The following is a 21,146-nucleotide window of genomic DNA, read 5'->3' as shown; positions in this document are numbered from 1 at the left end:
TACAGAAAGTTCTCATATACATACCTTTTACTCATACTCTTCTAATGTTAATATCTTTTACAACCATGGTACATTTATCGAAACCAAGAAATTAACTTTGGTATAATACTATTAAGTAAACTAGACTTCATTTGGAATAAAGTATGGCACGGGGAACCTAAAACATAGTATTAGTTGTCCTTAGCTAGGTGAGACAAACTCTGTTTCTGTATTGTGTTATTAAACCATCAGAAACAACATGCTTGAACTCTGATCTTAATTCACATAAAGGTGCTGAGTGCTGTGTTATAAGATTTTGTTATATTATCAGAATTTATTGTGTTCATTTTTTAAAATATGCATTTGATGAACATTTTAAATTTACATAATTTTACTCAGTTGTCTTTAAGAAGGGACCTGATTAAAATAAAAGATTCTTCAAATGAATGAATGCTTGCTTAATCAGCTAATCAGAAATGTGTTATGTAATATATTTTATTTGCTTTAGCTACTAGGCTAAATTGACATAAATAACTTCTCTTTGGTACCTGGTAAAATATCTTTGTTTTCTTTCAGTGGTTTTTATCATTAAAATAACTCATCATTAATTGACTTGTGAAATATTCTTCATTCCTAAAATATTAGAGAAAAGTTTAGTGGTAGAATGTTCCTATAAAACTTCTGAAGTCTACAATGTGAGTTTCATCTTGGTTTATATGAACCAAATGAGTAAGGTAGAAAGTTAACAGAAACCAGAAGACTTTGATTTGGTGTTGAAAGTTTTCCTAGTAAATGTAATTTAGTATTACACATTATTAAAGGTTTGAACTCTATCTTGTGCTTGTTTAGATTTAGATTTTGCTTCTTTTTCCTCGTATTTTTTTCTTTTAAAAAATGTAAATTAGGATGCCAGTTTGCTCTATGAAGATATATATATACCTTAAGGATTTAACTATAGATACATTAGCCACCATTTAGAACATGATGATATTTGGGCCACCAAATTTGTTCTTTTTAGAGCTGAGTTCTGGTTTGTAAATAATTTGTGACAAGCAGGATCTTATGTATTTTTATGTAATTATATTCGTGGATTTGCAGATATTATGCATTCTCTCTAACTTTAAGGTATAGGGAATAGGTTTCTCTAGGCAGTGATGTCCCCAAATTTGGCAGCTTATCAGAATCATGTGGAACAGTTGTTAAAAATAAAGAATACTGGAGATTTCAGTTTGATTGGATTTAGATAGGGCCTAAGCTATATAGCCTTCATTTTACATCTTAGAACTGCCTTTCTGGAGGCCTAGAACTTCTCCCATTAAAAAAAAAGGGTGAGGGGGCTTCCCTGGTGGCACAGTGGTTAAGAATCTGCCTGCCAGTCCAGGGGACATGGTCCTTGGTCCGGGAAGGTCCCACATGCCATGGAGCAACTAAGCCCGTGCGCCACAACTACTGAGCCTGTGCTCTAGAGCCTGTGAGCCACAACTACCGAGCCCGCACGCTACAACTACTGAAGCCCGTGTGCCTTCTCAATAAGAAGCCCGCACACTGCAATGAAGACCTGACGTGGCCAAAATAAAATAAATTTGTTTAAAAACCCAATAATTTATTGAGATAAAATTTCACATACATAAAGTTAACCATTTAAAGTGAACACAATTCGGTGACATTTAGTACATTCCCAGCGTGGTATATCTAACACCTCTATTTGTAAGGCATTTCCATCACTCCAATGTAAAACATCTTACCCATGAAGTGATTCTTCTCCATTCCCATTGCTCCCTAGTTTCTGACAACCACCAGTCAGGTTTCTTTCTCTGTTTATCCATTCTGGGTATTTCATATAAATGGAATCATACAATATGTGACCTTTTTGTGTGGCTTTCACTTAGCATAATGTTTTGGAGGTTCATCCGTGTTGTAGCATGTATTAGTACTTCATTCCTCTTCATGGCTGAATAATATTCCATTGGTTGGATATAACACAGTTTATCCATTTCTCTATTGATGGACATTTGGTCTGTGTCCACCTTTTTTTTTTTAACATCTTTATTGGAGTATAATTGCTTTAAAATGGTGTGTTAGTTTCTGCTTTATAACAAAGTGAATCAACTATACATATACATATACATATACCCCCATATCTCCTCCATCTTGCATCTCCCTCCCATCCTCCTTATCCCACCCCTCTAGGTGGTCACAAAGCACCGAGCTGATCTCCCTATGCTATGCAGCTGCTTCCCACTAGCTATCTATTTTACATTTGGTAGTGTATGTATGTCCATGCCACTCTCTCACTTCATGCCAGTTTACCTGTCCCCCTCCCCGTGTCCCCAAGTCCATTCTCTACGTCTGTGTCTTTATACCTGTCCTTCCCCTAGGTTCTTCAGAACCATTTTTTGTGTGTCCACCTTTTGTATATATAAATAGTGCTGCTATAACCATGTGTATACATGTACTTGTTTAAATACTTTTTTCACTTCTTTTGGTTGTATACCTAGGAATGGAATTGCAGGAGTCAAATTGTGATCCTGTGTTTTACTTTTTGAGGAACTGCCAAACTGTTCTATAGCAGATGAACCCCTTCACCAACCACCGGCAATTTATGAGGGTTCCAGTTTCTCTATATCCATCCTTATTTTGCATTTAAAAATTTTAATTACAGCTATCCTAAGGGGATATGATGTGATAACTCACTGTCATTTTGATTTGTATTTCCCTAATAACTAATGATGTTGAACATCCTTTCATGTGCTTATTGTCCATTTCTATATCTTCTTTTCAGAAATGTCTGTTCAAGTCCTTTGTTCATTTTTTAATTGGCTGGTTTGTCTTTTTGTCATTGAGTCATAGAAGTTCCTTGTATATTATGGACATTAAATTCTTATTAGATGTATGACTTGCAGATACTTCCGTATTTATAGGTTGTTTTTTTCACTTTCTTTGGTAATGTCTTTTGCACAAAATTTTTTCATTTTAATGATGTGTAGTTTATCTTTTTTTGTTTGCTTGTTTGTTGCTCATGCTTTTTGTGTTGTTCCTAAAAAATCCATTGCCAAATCCAAGGTCATGAAAATTTTAACACACACACCCTTTTTTTAAGAGTTGATTATTTTAGTTCTTAGATCTTTGTTCCATCTTGAGTTAATTTTGTATATGGTGTGAGGTACGAGTTCAGTTTCCTTCTTTTGTTTTTGGAAATCCAGTCCCAGCATAATTTGCTGAAGATACTGTTCTTTCCCCATTGAATGAACTTAACCATCTTGTCAAAAATAATTGGCAATGTATGGGTCCATTTGTGGACTCTCAGTTCTATTGCTTTGGTCTATATGTCTATCATTATGCCAGTCCTAAACTGTCTTCTTGTCTGTAGGTTTATAGTAAGTTTTGAAATCAGGAAGTGTGAGTCCTTCGACTTTACTATCCTTCTCCAAGGTTGTTTTGACTCTTGTGGGTACCTTAAATTTCCATATAAGTTTTAGGAACAGTCTGTCCGTTTCTACGAAAAGGGAAGCTAGGATTTTGACTGGGATTGCATTGAGTCTGTAGCTCAAACTGGGGAATATTGCCAACATCAAGTCTTCTACCCATGAATGCAGACTGTTTTTCTATTTATTTAGGTCTTCTTTAATTTCTTTGAGCAATGTTTTGTGGCTTTCTGTGTACAGGACTTTCACCTCCATGGTTAGATTTATTCCTAGATATTTGATTCTTTTAGAGGCCATTGTAAATGGAATTGTTTGCTTAATTTGTTTTTTGTTGTTGTTGTTAATATTTATTTATTTATTTAATTGTGCTGGGTCTTAGTTGCAGCAGGTGGGCTCCTTAGTTGTGGCATGGGAACTCTTAGTTGTGGAATGCATGTGGGATCTAGTTCCCTGACTAGGAATTGAACCCCCCAGCCCCCTGCATTGGGAGCGCAGAGTCTTAACCACTGTGCCACCAGGGAAGTCCTGCTTTTTTTTAGGTTATTCATCACTGGTGTATAAAAATGAAACTTTTTTTTTTTTTTTTTTTTTTTTTTTGGCCACGCTACACGGCTTGCAGGATCTTAGTTCCCTGACCAGGGATTGAACCCGGGCCCTTGGCAGTGAAAGTGCGGAGTCCTAACCACTGGACCACCAGGGAATCCCAAAATGAAACTGATTTTTGAGTGTTGATCTTGTATCCTACAACTTTGCTGAATTGATTAGGTCTAGTAGCTTTCTTGTGAATTCTTTGGAATTTTCTTTGACATTTGCAGTGGAAATAGATTTACTTCTTCCTTTTCAATTTGTATACTTTTAAATTTTCGTTTTCTTTTCTAATTGCTCTGGCTAGAACTGCCAGGACAATGTTAAATAGCAGTGGTGAAAGTGGGTGCCCTTGTCTTATTTCTGATCTTAGGAGGAGAGTTTTCACCATTAAGTATGCTGTTTATTAGCTGTGGGTGTTTGGTTTTTGTTTTTTTAAATAAATTCCCTTTACAATTTTAAGATAGCTAGAAGGTGGTAACTATAGTTTTCTGAGTGGTTTTTTTTGTGTGTGTTTTTTTTTGCGGTACGCGGGCCTCTCACTGCTGTGGCCTCTCCCGTTGCGGAGCACAGGCTCCTGACACGCAGGCTCAGCAGCCATGGCTTATGAGCCCAGCCACTCCGCGGCATGTGGGATCTTCCTGGACCGGGGCACAAACCCACGTCCCCCGCATCGGCAGGCGGACTGTCAACCACTGTGCCACCAGGGAAGCCCTCTGAGTGTTTTTATTATGAGAAAGTGTTGAGTCTTGTCAAGTGCTTTGTCTGCATCGGTTGAGATGCCATGGCCATCTTTTAATATGTCATTTCTAAGTACAGATCTATTTTTGTCATTTCACTACTAAGAAATTTTACTTACACACATACTAAACTCTGAACAAAGTAACATACTCCTCTGGCCTAATTTTTGTGCTCTATTTTTCATTCAAACTATGTTCTTCACTCCTGTGGTAGGTAGAATAATGGTCCCTCAGAGATGCCTACATTCTAATCCCTGGAACCTGTGTTATGTTAGATTACATGTTAAGAGGAATTAAGGTTGCTTATCAGATGACCCTTAAACTAAGATTATTCTGGATTATCGAGGTGGGCCCAGTGTAATCACAATGGTCCTTAAAGTGGAAGAGGTAGGGTGGGCAGAAAATGAGAGTGAGGAGATGTGACTTTGGAAGAAAGGCTCAAAAATGCAACATTGCTTGCTTTGAGGATTAGAGGAAGGGGGCCAAGAACAAAGGAATGTGGGTGGCCTTTAGAAGACAGAAAGGACAAGGAAAGGGGTTTTTTCTTAGAGCCTCCAGGAAGGAATGCATTGCTGCCCACACATTGACTTTGGCTCTGTGAAGAGCAGTGTCAGACTTAGACCTACAAAACTGTAAAATAATAAATTTGTATTGTTTTAAGCCACTAAGTTTGTGGTAATTGGTGTAATAATACAAAATAAATGTAACTGCCTGAACATATTTTATTTATGATGTTGGTTTCTTCAGGCAATCTCATGTCTGAATTTCCCTTAGGTTATTAAAATTGTAATCATTATTGAAAGCCCATCTGAAAGCTTTCTCAACGATTAAGCTTTTTGTTTTTCTTCCACACCATCTCCCAGGTGTCCTCTCCAAATATACCTAGTTTCTCTCTCCTTGTTTCTGTAGTGCTTTTTTACCTTCCTCATGTTATCTAACAATACAGAGTTTTGGAATATAGTATTCGGTATTGGCTTTATTAAAATTTTATTCTCCTTTGAAAAATGTTCTGTTATCTTGGTGTGTGTGTGTGTATATGTAAATTTGGGTTTATATGTAAGATTTTTTCACTAGATTTTTTCATTAGAGGTTACACCTCTAATTTTTTAAACATTTGAATCTTTTGTTTCATTTTAGACCGAGAGATAGGCACCTGTATTGTTCTCAGTCTTGTGTTTTCTGTTAACAATCTGTATTGCATATGGTAGACAATCCATATATGTTTGACTTTAAATGTACTTGTAATTTAGGTCCTGTAATTTAAATTTATGAACCAGAATATTATCTTGGTGAATTCTTCTATCCATATACTGAGGGAAGTATATATAATTAAGTTGTGAGGCATGAGTCAGTTTATATAAACCATATTTATTGAAACCAGTGATTAATATTAAAGGTGATTATAGCTTCTCTCCAGGCAGATTTTAAGCAAGGTCAGATATTTTTTTTGGTTCTTTTAATGTTAGATGTGTGAAAATAAAGAGAGAGATTTAGTAGTAGCTTCTCAAGACTCTTGAATCATGATTTATCATGTTTGTCTGTTTCTATTTTTAAATGATTTGTTTTAGAAGGATGGTGTTACAGACATAGTGTTTCTTTTTTTAACTAAGAAATGTATTTTGGAGATTGGTCAAAATGAATATTTATAATATAAAAAAGTTTAATTCTTCTTTATCATTGATTCCAAATAAGAAGAAAAAGCAGGATTGTTTACTCCCCTAATGGTAAGAAAACAAGTCTTCTAGGAATAAAAGAAATTTCAGCGGAATTGATATTTTTTCAATAACATACTTTTGAGTATTTACTGAATGGGATATTTGTGTCTCGTAGAATGGAGATGTATGCATTTCAATTCTTCATCCACCTGTAGATGACCCACAGAGTGGAGAACTGCCCTCTGAAAGGTGGAATCCTACTCAAAATGTCAGGTAAGGAATTACGTAAGGAATAATATGGTTTTTAGGTGGCTCTTAAGATTGGATATTATCTTTTAACAAGTACAAACGAATCCTTTCTATATTTGGTTGTTTTATCTTCTTCTGGAGCTTTAAGTAGCTTGTATGCCTCATTTTGAAGAGTTTTATTTCTGGAGTAATAATGCATATGTTACTCATTTCTCTGTGTTCACTTTGGAAGAATTTTTCTACTCTGAATTCTTCCTCTTACATTATCTAAGTTCCATCCTGCTGCTTTGGATTTCATGAGTTCCATGTTTGGATTGGTTGCTTCCTTATTCTAGGATTCTTATTGCTTTTTGCTGAAAAGTCTTAGTCTTTACACTTTGTTTATCCATTCACCAGTTGATGGACATTTGGGTTGTTTCTGCTTTTTGGCTATTATGAATAATGCTGCTGTGAACATTGTGTGCAAGTTTTTATGTGTACATATGTTTTCATTTCCTTGGACATATACCTGGAAATGGAATTGGGGGTGCATAACTCAGTGTTTAACTTCTTGAGGAACTGCTGTATTTTCCAACATGGCTGCACTAAATTTTAGAGCATTCCCACCAGCAGTGTGTGAGAATTCTAATTTCTCCACATCTTTGTTAACACTTCTTTTCTTTTCTTTTTTTTTAAAAATTTATTTATTTTTGGCTGTGTTGGGTCTTCGTTTCTGTGCGAGGGCTTTCTCTAGTTGTGGCAAGCGGGGTCCACTCTTCATCGCGGTGCGCGGGCCCCTCACTATTGTGGCCTCTCTTTTTGCGGAGCACAGGCTCCAGAGGCACAGGCTCGGTAGTTGTGGCTCACGGGCCTAGTTGCTCTGCGGCATGTGGGATTTTCCCAGACCAGGGCTCGAACCCGTGTCCCCTCCATTGGCAGGCAGATTCTCAACCACTGCGCCACCAGGGAAGCCCCAACACTTGTTATTTTCCATGTCTTTTATTATAGCCATCCCAGACGGTGGACATGGTATTCTCATTGTAGTTTTGTCATCAGTGTGTTTCTTTTAAAATAACTGTCAAAATTTTAGAATGGTTTTAGATTTTTAGAAAAATTATGAGGAAAGTACAGATAGTTCCCATATTCCCCACACCTGCCAGATTTCTTTGTTATTAACATCTAACATTCATTTGGTTCATTTATTACAGTTAGTGAACCTGTGTTAGTACATTATTATTGACTAAAGTCCATACTCTTTCACGTTTCCTTAATTTTTACCTAATGTCATTTTTCTGCTCTGAGATCCCCATGTATGATAGATAGCACATTATATTTAATAGACACTTCTCCTTAGACAACTACAACAGTTTCTTGGACTTCCCTTGGTTTTGATGACCTTAACAATTTTAAGGAATACTGATCAGGTATTTTGTAGAATGTCCCCCAAATGGGATTTTTAAAAATGTTTTTCTGCTTATTATATTGGAGTTATGAGTGTTGGGGAGGAAGACATGGAGGTAAAGTACATTTTCATCACGTCATAGCAGGGGTACATACTGTCAGCCTGACTTACCACTCTTGATGTTAACATTCATCACCTGGCTGAGACTCTTGTTTTTAGGGTTTCTCCTCTGTAAAGTTCCTCCTGTCCCCGTTTCTGTTCTGTATAAAGGAAGTCCTAGGTGCAGCCCACACTAAGGAGGGGGGAATTATACTCCCGCAAGGCTGAGATATCTGTATAAGTTACTTCAATTCCTCTGCACAGGAGATTAATCTGCTTTCCCCCATTTACTCATTCATTCATTTTGTTAATCATTTTTAATGATCTGGAAGCTAGTAACTCAATTAGAATCTCCATTTTTGTCAAAAGCAAAGAATTTGAAGCTTCCTGATTGATGCACACAAGGATTTCTTACCTGTCTCTTATCAAGTTATGTGTTTGCTTCCCACTTTCTGGGAAGAGTAGACCAAAAAGTCTATTCAAGACATATCAAATACTGTTGATTATGCTGGTTACTCATTTCTTTAGGTACTTTGTTCCATCCAATATACTTACAAAGGATTGGGAAAAAAGATATATTTTATATCTTGCCAATATATTTTTTTAATGAGAAAAAACTAACTTCCCTTTTTAATTTAAATAGATGTGTTGATATACCTCACCTTGACAAACATCATGCCTCTGAATAATTCTCAGATAGATCAGGCATTGAGACTTGCCATAAGTTTATTATGTCTGTCAAATAAGGAATCATTGCATATTTAAATAGATGTGTTAATTTAATTTAAATAGATGTGTTCATACACCTCACCTTGACAAACATCATGCCTCTGAATAATTCTCAGATCAGGCATTGAGACTTGCCGTAAGTTTATTATGTCTATGAAATAAGGAATCATTGCATATTCCATATACTTTCTGCTTTACTTTAGTGGGACTCTCCCTCGGCGATGATGCATTTCTTAAGAGTAATCAGAGATGGAATTAATTCATTTTAGTGAAAATATAATTCCAGCAGCCCCAATCTATACATATCTGAATTTATTATACTCCACTACATAGCAAAATACTTATTTTTAAACATCACTCTATGCTTTAAACAAAATTATTTATGAGAAGGGAAAAGCAGTCAGCTCTATTTGTAAATTTCTCTTTGTTTTGTACTTCTGATGTTTCATCACCACTAGGCAATGCACCATAGAAATATTTGGGATGTGTGGGAGGTATGCATTTCTTGTAAAGGGCAGTTGTGAAAAGGGAAGCTGGAAAGAAGAACTGATAGGATATTTCGTATGTCTCCAGGGGCATGTATATATTAGTTTTAAGACCATTGTTTTACACAGGATCTTTTATGATCATTAGTAAAATTAGTATACTTCTACTTCATCCCCTCATATCCATATATCACACAGTTGTTAGCTGATTATTTAGACCTTTAACTTACATGTACTTACTACTTGATTTTTCAGCATCAAATGGTATACTGACACTTAGATATAAAAGAAAAGGAAACCTTCTGCCTCCCCCTTCTAACTTTTAAATATTATTGTTTCTTTATTGTCAGGGTTATAAAATTTATAATCTGTACTCTTCTGTAGCTTAATCCCAGTTTTAAAAATTCTTATTCCTATTGTTAAATGAATTCATTGTTTGTTCCTCATTATTTTACTTCCTCTGGTCTATTAACTGGCTGAAATTTGTCCATCAGTAATTTCTCAAGGGATTGCTCCTAGGAGCTATATTACATTCCCTGAGTTGTTACGTGTTCAAAATATTATGTGCTTGTGTATATGGGAGTATACGTGTGTGTTTGCCATTATACTTCAAATGACAGGTTTTAACTAGATATAAGATTTCAGGATCATGCTTTCCTTCCTTGAGGATATTATGGGCATTACTGTATTGTTTGTTACCTTGGAGATGTTTGGCTACCCTATTTCTCATCTCTTTCACACTATATAATTGTTTAAGGGGCTGGCATGCTTTTCAAAGAAACACATTATTTTATCAGTAAAATTAAACTGACAATGTAGAGAAAAGGTTTTAAATATCTTGGAAGATTTGTTGAAAAATTGGACCAAAAATGCAGAGTTGTCCTTTAAGTATGATTTTGGTGCTTGTTTTTCAGGGCTAGTAGTAACCCTAGACTAGAAGAAGTAGTAGCTCTAAGGTGTTAGTGATTCTTGCTTTTGGAGGTTGAATGTTGAATCAAATGCTTCACATACCACCACCACACCCACCCTTTGAGAAAACAAGCCTCCTCTTTTTTTTTTTTTGGTGCAGCTTAAACAACAAATTTATTATTTCACAGTTCTGGACTCTATAAGGTACCGGTAAGGTTGGTTTCTTCTGAGGCTTCTCTCCTCATCTAGTCTTCTCTCTTTGTCTTCACATGGTCTTCCCTCTGTTCATGTCTGTGTCCTAATTGCCTGTTCTTATAAGGACATTAGTTATACTGGATTAAGACCTGTTCTAAGGACCTCATTTTAACTTAATTACCTCTTGAAAGACTGTCTCCAAATATAGTCTGAGGTACTGGGGGTTAAAACTTCAGTATAGAATTTGAAGCCTCCCTGTTCTTTAGATACAAATCCCCAAACAAGATTTTTCTCATTGCATTCTCGTGCTGCTTGGATGGACAATCTATTACCATTACCCACAGGAATTCAAAATTTTTGCCTTTACTTTCTGTGTAAATACACACAGACTGTATTTGCTTTGTCTCAGCCTAAAATATTATAAACATTTTTTCTTTTTAAGAAAGGTCTGTTTGGGGAATTCCCTGGTGGTTGTCCAGTGGTTAGGACTCAGTGCTTTCACTGCTGTGGCCCAGGTTCAATCCCTGGTCAGGGAACTAAGATCCCACAAACCATGTGGCACGCCCCCCCCCCCCCAAAAAAAAAGAAAAGAAAGGCCTGTTTCTCATTTAATCCATTCCTTTGGGGGCAGGGAACTCCTTTCATATTAATCTGCCCTTTAAAAGTACCTTAGCCACTTTGGGTACCAGCACCATCTTTTTTCTCTCTGGGCCCTCAGGTCACCTGAGCCCCAATTTAGAAGCACCTGGACTTCACATGAGGGATTGCCTTCCCTGCGTTTATGCTTTTTTTATTTAGAGGCTTCACAACCAGAACTTAGTTATCTTCAGATTGCCCCTTTGATCTTCATCCAATGGCTCTGAAAGGTATTTGCATTGGAAATTGTTACCTTCTTGGACCTTTTTGTTTCTTAGTTCCATATAATCATTGGATGGTTCTTCAATGTGTTGCTTGGGGTGGGAGAGTGAATGGAGAGTTTTGGTGTTTGTGGATTTCTAGGGGGTACATAGAGTGTTTTGCATGCCTTGTGGGATGTCATCTGGAACACCTGGTGATGTCCAGAACTCTGAAAAGTCAGAAAACTACTACCTAATGTGGGACACTTTTCCCTTTCCCATTTGTTTCTGTGTTACTTGCTTTGAGACAAGGGAGTTCCTTAAGGTAGTAAACTGTACATATTTCTCACAGGTTATTTACGGCACTGAAATATCGAGAGGCAAGATATGAGATGCCAGGGATTTTCCTTTATATCCCTTTGCTACTAAATTATCCAGAGTAAGCACTTGTCTGACTAAGGGTTCTAAGCTCCATATCCAGTTTATGGCTGTAGCCAAGACAGCAGTGGAGGTGGCAGAAGGTTCAGTTCGGCCTGTTGTAGGGTCTTTTTTTTTGTGGTACGCGGTTTTCTCACTGTTGTGGCCTCTACCGTTGCGGAGCACAGGCTCCGGACGCGCAGGCCCAGCGGCCATGGCTCACGGGCCCAGCCATTCCGCGGCATGTGGGATCCTCCCAGACCAGGGCACGAACCCGCGTCCCCTGCATCAGCAGGCGGACTTTCAACCACTGCGCCACCAAGGAAGCCCTGTTGTAGGGTCTTGACTGCTGAATGGCACTGTTATCTGAAAGTGGTTCCATGTTCACATGTATTTGGACTTCCCCATGACCACCTGCACTAGTCTTTCATTTAACACCTCAGTGAACATATTCAGAAAATAAAGTTGTACAGGCTTTTGTAACCTGAAGAAGAGTAAGGAATTCCAGTTACCTTTGAGAGCCGAAGTCGATTTATATAACAAGACCTAGTGAGTAGTGAGAGTTGGCTAAAGGGGAAAGCAAGAAAAATGTACTATGCTACAATTGTAGGGATCCAGAGTGGCAGCCAGCTAGTTTCCACGAAAAGCTCAGTAGTTCTCCTCCTCTTAGAGGAAGCCAGCATACTTTCTGGAAGAAGAGATCCACAGTCCTATCCTCAGATGTCCAGGATTAAGTTTAGGGGGTGAGAGTTCCTTATGGAATTGGGAAGTTTTGAGGAGTAGGCATTAGTCAGAAAAGAATGAAGTTGGGAGGATAGGGCCCCCTGATGCTGCTACATGTATGTGATTAGGAGTCCACAACACCATGCCTCTTCTTGGTGAAAGAAACAAAATGTGCCTTAATCTGTGTTCTGTCCAGAACCAAGTGGGAGCTTCCAGGGGGTTGGTGGGGTGGGTGGGTAGGGTGTCTCTCAGACCTTGCAGTAGAATTCACAAGTGCTTTCTCTGAGGCACCAGCCCCAGAACTACCTGCCATACATGCTGCAGGCTCTTGGATAGGAAAGTGGACTTTGGTAGGGATTTGCTTTCCTTTGAACGATAGATAAGTGTTTTCTTTGCCACTGTGAAGATATATCATGGGACCAGATTTATGGATCCACTCCAGAGGCCACACCTTCATGTAGAAGTGTCTCTCAGGAGTAGGGTAGGATGTTTTCCTATCTAGTCTTCTCTGTAACCCACTGAAAGGGAAGGGAGCTAGAGACTGCTGCAACGATTGGGTGGCAAAGTAGGCAAGGTCATAGGAAATGGCTATGGCTGTGCTGTTCCTAGGGCTCCTGTAAACCCCATTCTGGGCCAGGACTATTTTATTTATTTGCTCCCTTGATGTTTGCGCATTGGGTCCCACTGCACTCAGATTGCCAATTTCATTCTGTGCAAATGATACATATTTTGTGTATTTAAAATTTTTCCTTTTTAAACTAAAATGTTGTGATTTGGTCATTTTGTGTATTTTAATCTGAGACCCTTATTCCTAATGTGTTCTCAGGGGTATGTCAGTCAACGGCAGCGCCAGGGACTGCACAGCAGGAACTGTTGTATTTGTTAGTTGCTTTATTATTTTTTTAAAAATATTTATTTATTTGGCTGCTCTGTGACTTGGTTGTGGCACACGGGATCTTCATTACGGCATGCAGGATCTTTGGTTGTGGCATGCAAACTCTTAGTTGCAGCATGTGGGATCTAGTTCCCTGACCAGGGATCGAACCCAGGCCCCCTGCATTGGGAGCTCTTAGCCACAGGACTACCAGGAAGTCCCTGATAGGTGCTTCAGCAGCATAAAGAAAAATGATTTGTAGTATGTGGACCCATTAAGCTACCACGTTTTGTTTTCCGAGTCATAACAGACTTCTTTACCATGATGTCCTCTTTAAATTTCTCTCCCACCTTGAAAACATATAATGAGGATTGAGTTTTAATTGGGTGATCTTCTGGTGTTACTGGTCCATCTTTTGAAATAGTGTAAATGAGAGATTAAAAGAACCCTTCTAGGTCAACTAGAAGGGTCAGGCAATGAGCTTTGCTTCTCTATATGTAACTTGTTATCAAATTAAGGCCTGTAAAATCTAAGAATGTCTATCATTCAAACTCTCTTTTCAGTATTTCTATATATGTTTTAAGAGTCAAGTAAGTTGAAGTTTTAAAGAATGAACCCTTTCTACCTCACACGTTGCCTGGGAGGGTATGTGTATGCACTGGAAGAAAAATACCCATCTTTAATCCTACAGAATTCCAAACTTTTGCTGCTTGGCTTCTGGGGAGACCCATAAGCCATGTCTTCTTTGTTGAGCTAAGGCCAGTTTCTGCCCTCCCTGCTAAAATTGTACTTGTGGTGACATAGTAGCTAACAGAGAAAGGGCAGACCCATCTCATTGATTATTGTCTATATGTTGAAAAGGGACAAATACAGTATTACCCATTGGGTCATAGATGTTAATTATGATTTCCTATCTCCCTTAAATACTTCTTTTTCTTCTGAAAAAAATACAATAAATGAGAAAGGATTTTAAAATACTTACTGAAACTAACAACACAAAAAAATAGCAACAACAAAAAAAGAGGTAATTGTTGGAATAGCTTCAGGATTCAATTGTGTTTTGTATGTTCTACCAGTATTTGCAGTTTCATTTTTCCACTCTGTAAAAATAGGATTAATAATACTACCTTGCAGAGTTGTTTACCATGCTACAGATGTAACACCTGTGTTAAATTATTTTGGTACAAGTGCCAGACAGTTTAAACTATGTATGATATTGCTTCCCATCCTTTTCCAGTCATGTTACATAGAAAATATGAAATGATAGTATTCGTAGATCACAATGTAGTTAAGCTGAAGCTGCTCCTTTGGCCAGAAGTTATTGTTCCAGAGGCTCAAGTTGTCCCAGGTCCTACCTACTAATCTGCCTGAGGGAATCACATACAATTTACGTGTAACCCACTCACAACATACTGGTTGGGAAATTTTGAATAGGATATTGCATATGAATTGCATCAGGAATCTTCATTAGTGTTGGAATACTTTGCCATCACTTGGTGGTATGTCTACTGCTGTGGGTAGGTAGGTTTTTATGAAGGTGTGGCATGGTTGTTGTTTGAAGGTGTACTAGAGGAAGGAGATTAACCTCATCTGAATCCGTGGAATGGATTCCCTGTACAAAAAATGGCTCTACTCCCCAGACAAAGGGAGGAAGTGAAAACGTGCTGGGTTAATAACTATTATCACAGTCAACTATAGTTAGTGCTTCTGAAAGCATCATGGATTTCAATTTAGGGAGTACATGGTATTAGAAGTGAGTTTCTTATGATAGAACTGGATGATTCACCACTTTAAAAAATTGTACTTCCCAATATGGTATTTTAATAATAAACTCAAGATATAAGAAAATCAACTTGGTGAAACTACTCCTGGGAAAAATTTCCTAATTCAGTTAATATAATTCATCTAGACCTGTGTTGTCCAGTATGATAGCCACTGACTACATGTGGCTATTTAAACTTAATTAAAATTAGTACTAAAAATTCATTTCTTCAGTTGCATAATCTACTTTTCAAAGTGCTCAGTGGCCACATGTGGCTAGTGGTTACCATATCGGATAACACAGATTTACATTTCCATCATCACAGAAAGTTGTAAAGATACAATGCTGATCTGGACCATTAAACTGTAGTACAGTTTGTCCTTATCCTGCTTATCTTTCTATCAGGTTTTGTATGTTTTCTTCTGAAGCAATCCTTACGGAATTTTCCTTTCGCTTCTAGGATATTGTCAGTCCATTTCTCATTTTTGGCAATGATGAGTTTCTTTGAATCTTCTTAGTGTAATTACTGAAGAAGTACAGAAGGATGGAAGTGGGGGGGTACAGGGAGTTATTCTTACCCTAATAGAAAGGTGGGGAGTGTATATGTGGTAAATGAATTTGAACTAGATGGGAAAGTTTTCTTTGAAAGTGCCTTTGTCGTAATCTTGTATAATCACATAACAGAAATTCTCTACCCTTTTTAGGAAAAGGTTTCATCAAATCAAACATCTAATTGCCTGGTTCCCTCCCTTTATTTTTTGCTTGGGGCCAGGAGCAAAAGGCTATTTTGCAACAACACAATCTATAACCTCGCACCAATGAGAAAAGGTAGAGAAATTTAAATTTTCCTCCCATGTTTCTACTTACCTACATGCACATAGCTTTTAGGGGAGAAAAAAGCCTGGGAACTATTTCAAACATTTTTGGAGCTTTATTGAGCTTATTTTATTTCACAGAAACTTTATTCCCTGTGATTAAGGTGTCTAGTTTTTATCTGTGGATGAAAATTTCCCACAAGATTTCTAAGCCCTGAGAGATCAGGGATGGCAACTAACTCTCTCACTATTGTACATCCAACATCTCACTGGATGCCTCTGGCACTATTGTAAGGGCTTAGTAAATATTTTTTGAATCAAGATTTCTGTTATTCAGAGACTAGTTTTTCCATGTTAAGGCTATTGCTTTTTCTCCATTCTCCTGCTTAACTCTTATCTTGCTTCCCTTAGAAGTATGGAAAAGAAATACATTTGTATGTAATATTGGTTTTCAGATCTTCTAAGCAGCCATGATATGAATTAGATATATGGAGTAGCATCATTTTTACCCTTTTCCACAAAAAGATTGCCTTCAGCTAAATATTTTTTGCTTCTGCTTTTTCCTATTGCACTTAACTTGTGATTATTTATTTATTTGTGGTACACGAGCCTCTCACTGCTGTGGCCTCTCCCACTGCGGAGCACAGGCTCCGGACGCACAGGCCCACCCAGCAGCGCAGCCATGGCTCATGGGCCGAGCTGCTCCGCGGCATGTGGGATCCTCCCGGACTGGGGCATGAGCCCACGTCCCCTGCATCGGTAGGCGGACTCTCAACGACTGCGCCACCAGGGAAACCCTAACTTGTAATTTTTTAAATGTTATTTGAAAAGCCTCCAGACTTCCAATTTTTGTAGGTTGGAACATGTTGCCAGTTAAGACAGTGCCTTCTAGAGTTCACGTTTTGCCCTGCAACCTAACTTTTATGCTAAACTCAGATTCCCTCTGCTTTGTCTCCCAGGTAGCAGCTTGTTCCTAGCCTAGCCAGATGAGTACTGAAAACAAAATTTTGATACTCTTATTTCCATTTCCCTAAAGTCTCAAATATTATAGTCTTAAATTTAAAACAAAATACTGTTGAATACTGTGAATATGCGTACATAGCTGACCCTTTTTTTCCTGTTTCTAGGACTATCCTGTTAAGTGTAATCTCATTGCTTAATGAGCCCAACACCTTCTCCCCAGCCAATGTGGATGCCTCGGTTATGTTCAGGAAATGGAGGGACAGTAAAGGAAAAGACAAAGAATATGCTGAAATCATTAGGTAAGGTGTTTTGTTTTGTCTTCTGTTTGATTACTTCAAGTCTTCATACAGAACCAAAGTATATCCTAGAACCAAGGGTTTAAATTGAACTTAAATATCCACTCCACTTCTGTCAGTTAGATTTATTGTTTGGGAAGAAGTTTCTGCCTGAGCTTAATGAGTTTGGCTTTTGAGACAGCAGATCTGATTTCCCAGGCAACAGAACTTCCAGGTTCTAAACTAGTCAAGTTTGCACACTCTTCCTCCTGATCATTTTAGGGACACTCTTCTGGGTTTTGAACATGTCCTTTAAATGTATCAAACACCCAGTGTATTTCAGACATGCCAGGTATTTTTGTTTTCAAATTTTTTATTAATGAAACCCTACAGATTATTGGCCTTTCCGACCATAGCAGTAAGTATCTTCTGGGAATCATCATTATCAGCAACTCTAGTATATGGTTTAACAGAGCCCTAGAATAAGAATCAGGAGACTTGGAATATACTCGTAGCTCTGTCACCCTCATGTGACCTTTTATCAGTTAACTTTTGGGGGGTTTTAATATTTCCATCTGTTAAAAAAAAAATTAGAAGGTATTAGGCTCAACCATTCATCTCTCAAATTATATCCTACATAGGATATAAGATTTTCCTAACAGTACTTAAGGATTGGTAGAGCCCCAGGGACAATTGCAGCACATTCTGTGACTTTTAAAAGTCCCTCTCTATAAACCTAGTTGGCATGATACCATGTGATATGAAAAAAAATGCATGTCATCTGACAGCTGAATAAGTTTTCTGCCCACTGTAATCAGCTTTAGACCCTCTCCCTAATCCAGAGTTATTTAATGAAATTACAAGGATAGAATCTGGGCATCTGTATTTTGTTTTTACCAAGCCACTTAGGTGACTGCTATATACCAAAGATTGAAGATAACTAGTGTAAATAGTAAAGACCTGTAGAAGTTTAGAGTGAGAGTGGACTGAGGATTGGAAAATGGGAATGCTTCATAAAATAGTCAGGACTGGAGCCTGATGTTCAAGGAAAGGTAGGATGTAAGGCATAGTCTTTCTCCTTAGAGAGCTCATACTTTTGTTTATAAACAAAGAAATGAATATGTAATATGATAAGTGCAACTATAGAAGCATAAACAAGATACAGTGGAAGGAACATATAATATGGTTCCTAGGAGAGAGAATGCCTCATAACCAAGAAGTTTTCAGGGAGAGAGAAACATGCTTGCTAAAACACGGGTGTATAATAACAGCATGACACATCAAGAGAATTGTAAACTCTGATTTGAGAAGTAATGGGAAATTAAGAAACACATCAGGTCTTAAAAGACGCTGAAGTCATAAATGGGTTTGGTCCTTAATCTTAGAGGTGTTGGAGTGTCATTTAAAGATTTTGTGTGAAAGGATAATCCTATTTGAGTTCCAAAAGAACACGACTGACCAGGAGACTGGCTGAGGTTTGAGGAGGCTGAGATGAAGACTAAACTGACGTAGTAACAATCAAAAATGAGAAAACAGATTTGAAAACATTTAGGACTTTGTAGTAGTAAGAGTTATAATTTTAGGAACTGAATACTCCATGGAGGTGGACAATGACAAATGCAGACTTGCTGAGTTAGGATTCCTATGGAACGTCAGGACGGAGACATCCAGATGCTCATATAAGAGTACAGAGCTCAGGCTGGACCCTGATGATTTGAGAGCTGTCAGCATGAAGGGTTAGAACCATGGGCATGGACAAGATGGTTCAAGGAGAAGGCTGTGAGAAGAGATTCAAGCCTGAAAGCCTCAGCAGCATCAGGATGTAAGGCAACAGGATCCACCAAGAGAGGTCTAATTAAACGACAGGGAGAATAGTGGTTGTGTTTTTGTGGGTTTTTAAAAAGTATTGATTTATTTGGCTGCACCAGGTCTTAGTTGCGACGTATGGGATTTTTTCTTTTTTAAGCTGCAGCATGTGGGATCTTTAGTTGCAGCATGCGAACTCTTAGTTGTGGCATGCAGGATCTAGTTCCCTGACCAGGGATCGAACCTGGGCCCCCTGCATTGGGAGCACAGAGTCTTAGCCACTGGACCACCAGTGAAGTCCTGAGAATAGTGGTTTGATATTTTTAAGTTCAGTTTTTCTAGTCCCTTGATTTTCATACTTGTTGAAGGAAACATTAACCTTCATGCGTTCATACAGTCAGTATTTGTTGCACAGCTGTATGTGCCCAGGTGGTGTTCTAAGCACTGGGGAAATAGAATTAACTAAGATAGACAAGGTCTCTGCTCACATTCAGGGCCAAGGAGTACAACAGAAAAATGAACAAATGAGGAAGATGAGTAGGATAATATGAAGGAATGACAAGATGGCTGCTTTAAGTTGGATTGTCTGAATAGGCCTCCAAGGTGACATAGAAGTTCATATCTGAGTGACAAGAAGCAGTCAACCATATGTAGGGCAGAAGAGCAACTGGTCCTCACAGAAAAATCAACTAGGTATGTTTGAAGGTACTAAAAAACTCCAGAGTGGCCTGAATGTTTTGGAATTGGAGAAAGTAATGGGTGGCGAGAATGAAGCGGTAGGCAGGTGGATCATGCAAGACTTTGGAATCCAACATAAGATATTTGGATTTTCTCTAAGTAGGAGGATTGTTGAGTTGTTGGGGCTGCATTCTGAGTTTAGTGCGAGAAGACAAGGCGGAAAACCTGAGGTGATTTCTGGCCAACCAGCATGTGAGGTGCATGGCTTTAAACGCCCTTCAGAAGGGTCGTTTTTAAGTGTCCTTCAGAATGGTACCTGATGGGCTAGAACCGTTGGTGTAGTAGAGGGTATCTTGTCAAAGATGCGTTCAGGTAGGTAGGTACTAAAGTTCAGAAACCAGCAAGGAATTTTGGATTGTTTAGGCCAATTATAAATCCATCTTCCAGAGACTTATATAAACTATCCTCCCTTCAGGAAACAGGTGTCAGCCACTAAAGCCGAAGCAGAAAAGGATGGAGTGAAGGTCCCCACAACCCTGGCGGAATACTGCATCAAAACTAAAGTGCCTTCCAATGACAACAGCTCAGATTTGCTTTATGACGACTTGTATGACGACGACATTGATGATGAAGATGAAGAGGAGGAAGATGCCGATTGTTATGACGATGATGATTCTGGGAATGAAGAGTCGTGACGTGCTCCTTCAAGGCCCCTGTACTGCCCTGCCGTCTCAGGCCAAAGGGAGGGGAGCAAGTGGGGACCTAGCAGTGGCCCCTCAGCAAAAACCTGTCATGGGGGTGGGGAAAACAAACACGACTCCTGGTGACTCCCCTTATGGATCTCAGTTTGCTCCTTTTTATGGACCTCTTAATGGAGAGAAACTAATCCTCCACAGAATGTCTGAATTCTTGCATTCTTTACCCTTCCATCACTGTATTGATTTTTTTTTCCTTTCTTTAAACCCAAACTCCCACCTCACTTCGTCTCTGCAGAGTGTTCACAGCAAAACACGTTTGGTCTGTTTTTAGATTCTTGAAGAATTAAATAGTCTTTCATCAAGACGTTTAATGTGTTTAAAGCTGGGAACCCATCGGGAGCTCACAAGTGCTGCATATGCTGGGTAGCAAAAGAAAAAAAAAACCATAAAAGCCCCACAAAACAAACTTTTTCTTAACAAAGCAAATTTGCCAAGTTTTAGCTGCTCATTTACATTAGTGTGTGTGCATTCGTTCAGCCCCGTGGTGGTGAATTTTCTTTCCCTTCTTAAGGCTGGGGTACAGCAGGCATCAGGGAGTTTGTTCTGAACCTGTTGAAACGTGTTCCTAAGGGCACAGGGCCCTTCATCCTAACAAACACAGAGGCCTCAGCTACTCTGAGGAGAGAGATCAGATTTTGTTTTTTGAAATCGATTGGGATCTGAAGCCTGAAATAAATATTCATACTTTACATAGAACTGATTGCTATTTATTTTGAAGGCAGAGCTATTTTTTTCCCCCAGGGAGTGGGGAGAGAGTGGGGATTAGAGTGAGTGAGTGAGTGAGTGAGTGAGTGAGTGTGTGTGTGTG

General features: G+C 38.5%; 1 protein-coding gene across 1 annotated transcript in view; it reads left to right on the top strand.

The window, feature by feature from the left end:
- The window catches only part of UBE2R2 (ubiquitin conjugating enzyme E2 R2), a 93,765-nt gene extending 72,731 nt beyond the window's left edge, over positions 1–21,034 (top strand). The window contains exons 3-5 of the mRNA XM_059072813.2: positions 6,560–6,657; positions 16,986–17,120; positions 20,056–21,034. Of these exons, the coding sequence (XP_058928796.1) occupies positions 6,560–6,657; positions 16,986–17,120; positions 20,056–20,275 (453 nt within the window). The 3' untranslated portion in view covers positions 20,276–21,034. The remainder of the gene's footprint in view (positions 1–6,559; positions 6,658–16,985; positions 17,121–20,055) is intronic.
- Positions 21,035–21,146: the final 112 nt, after the last annotated feature.

This window comes from Kogia breviceps, chromosome 8, assembly GCF_026419965.1.
Source record: "Kogia breviceps isolate mKogBre1 chromosome 8, mKogBre1 haplotype 1, whole genome shotgun sequence".
NCBI lineage: Eukaryota > Metazoa > Chordata > Mammalia > Artiodactyla > Physeteridae > Kogia > Kogia breviceps.
This window is presented reverse-complemented; position numbering and strand designations above follow the sequence as displayed.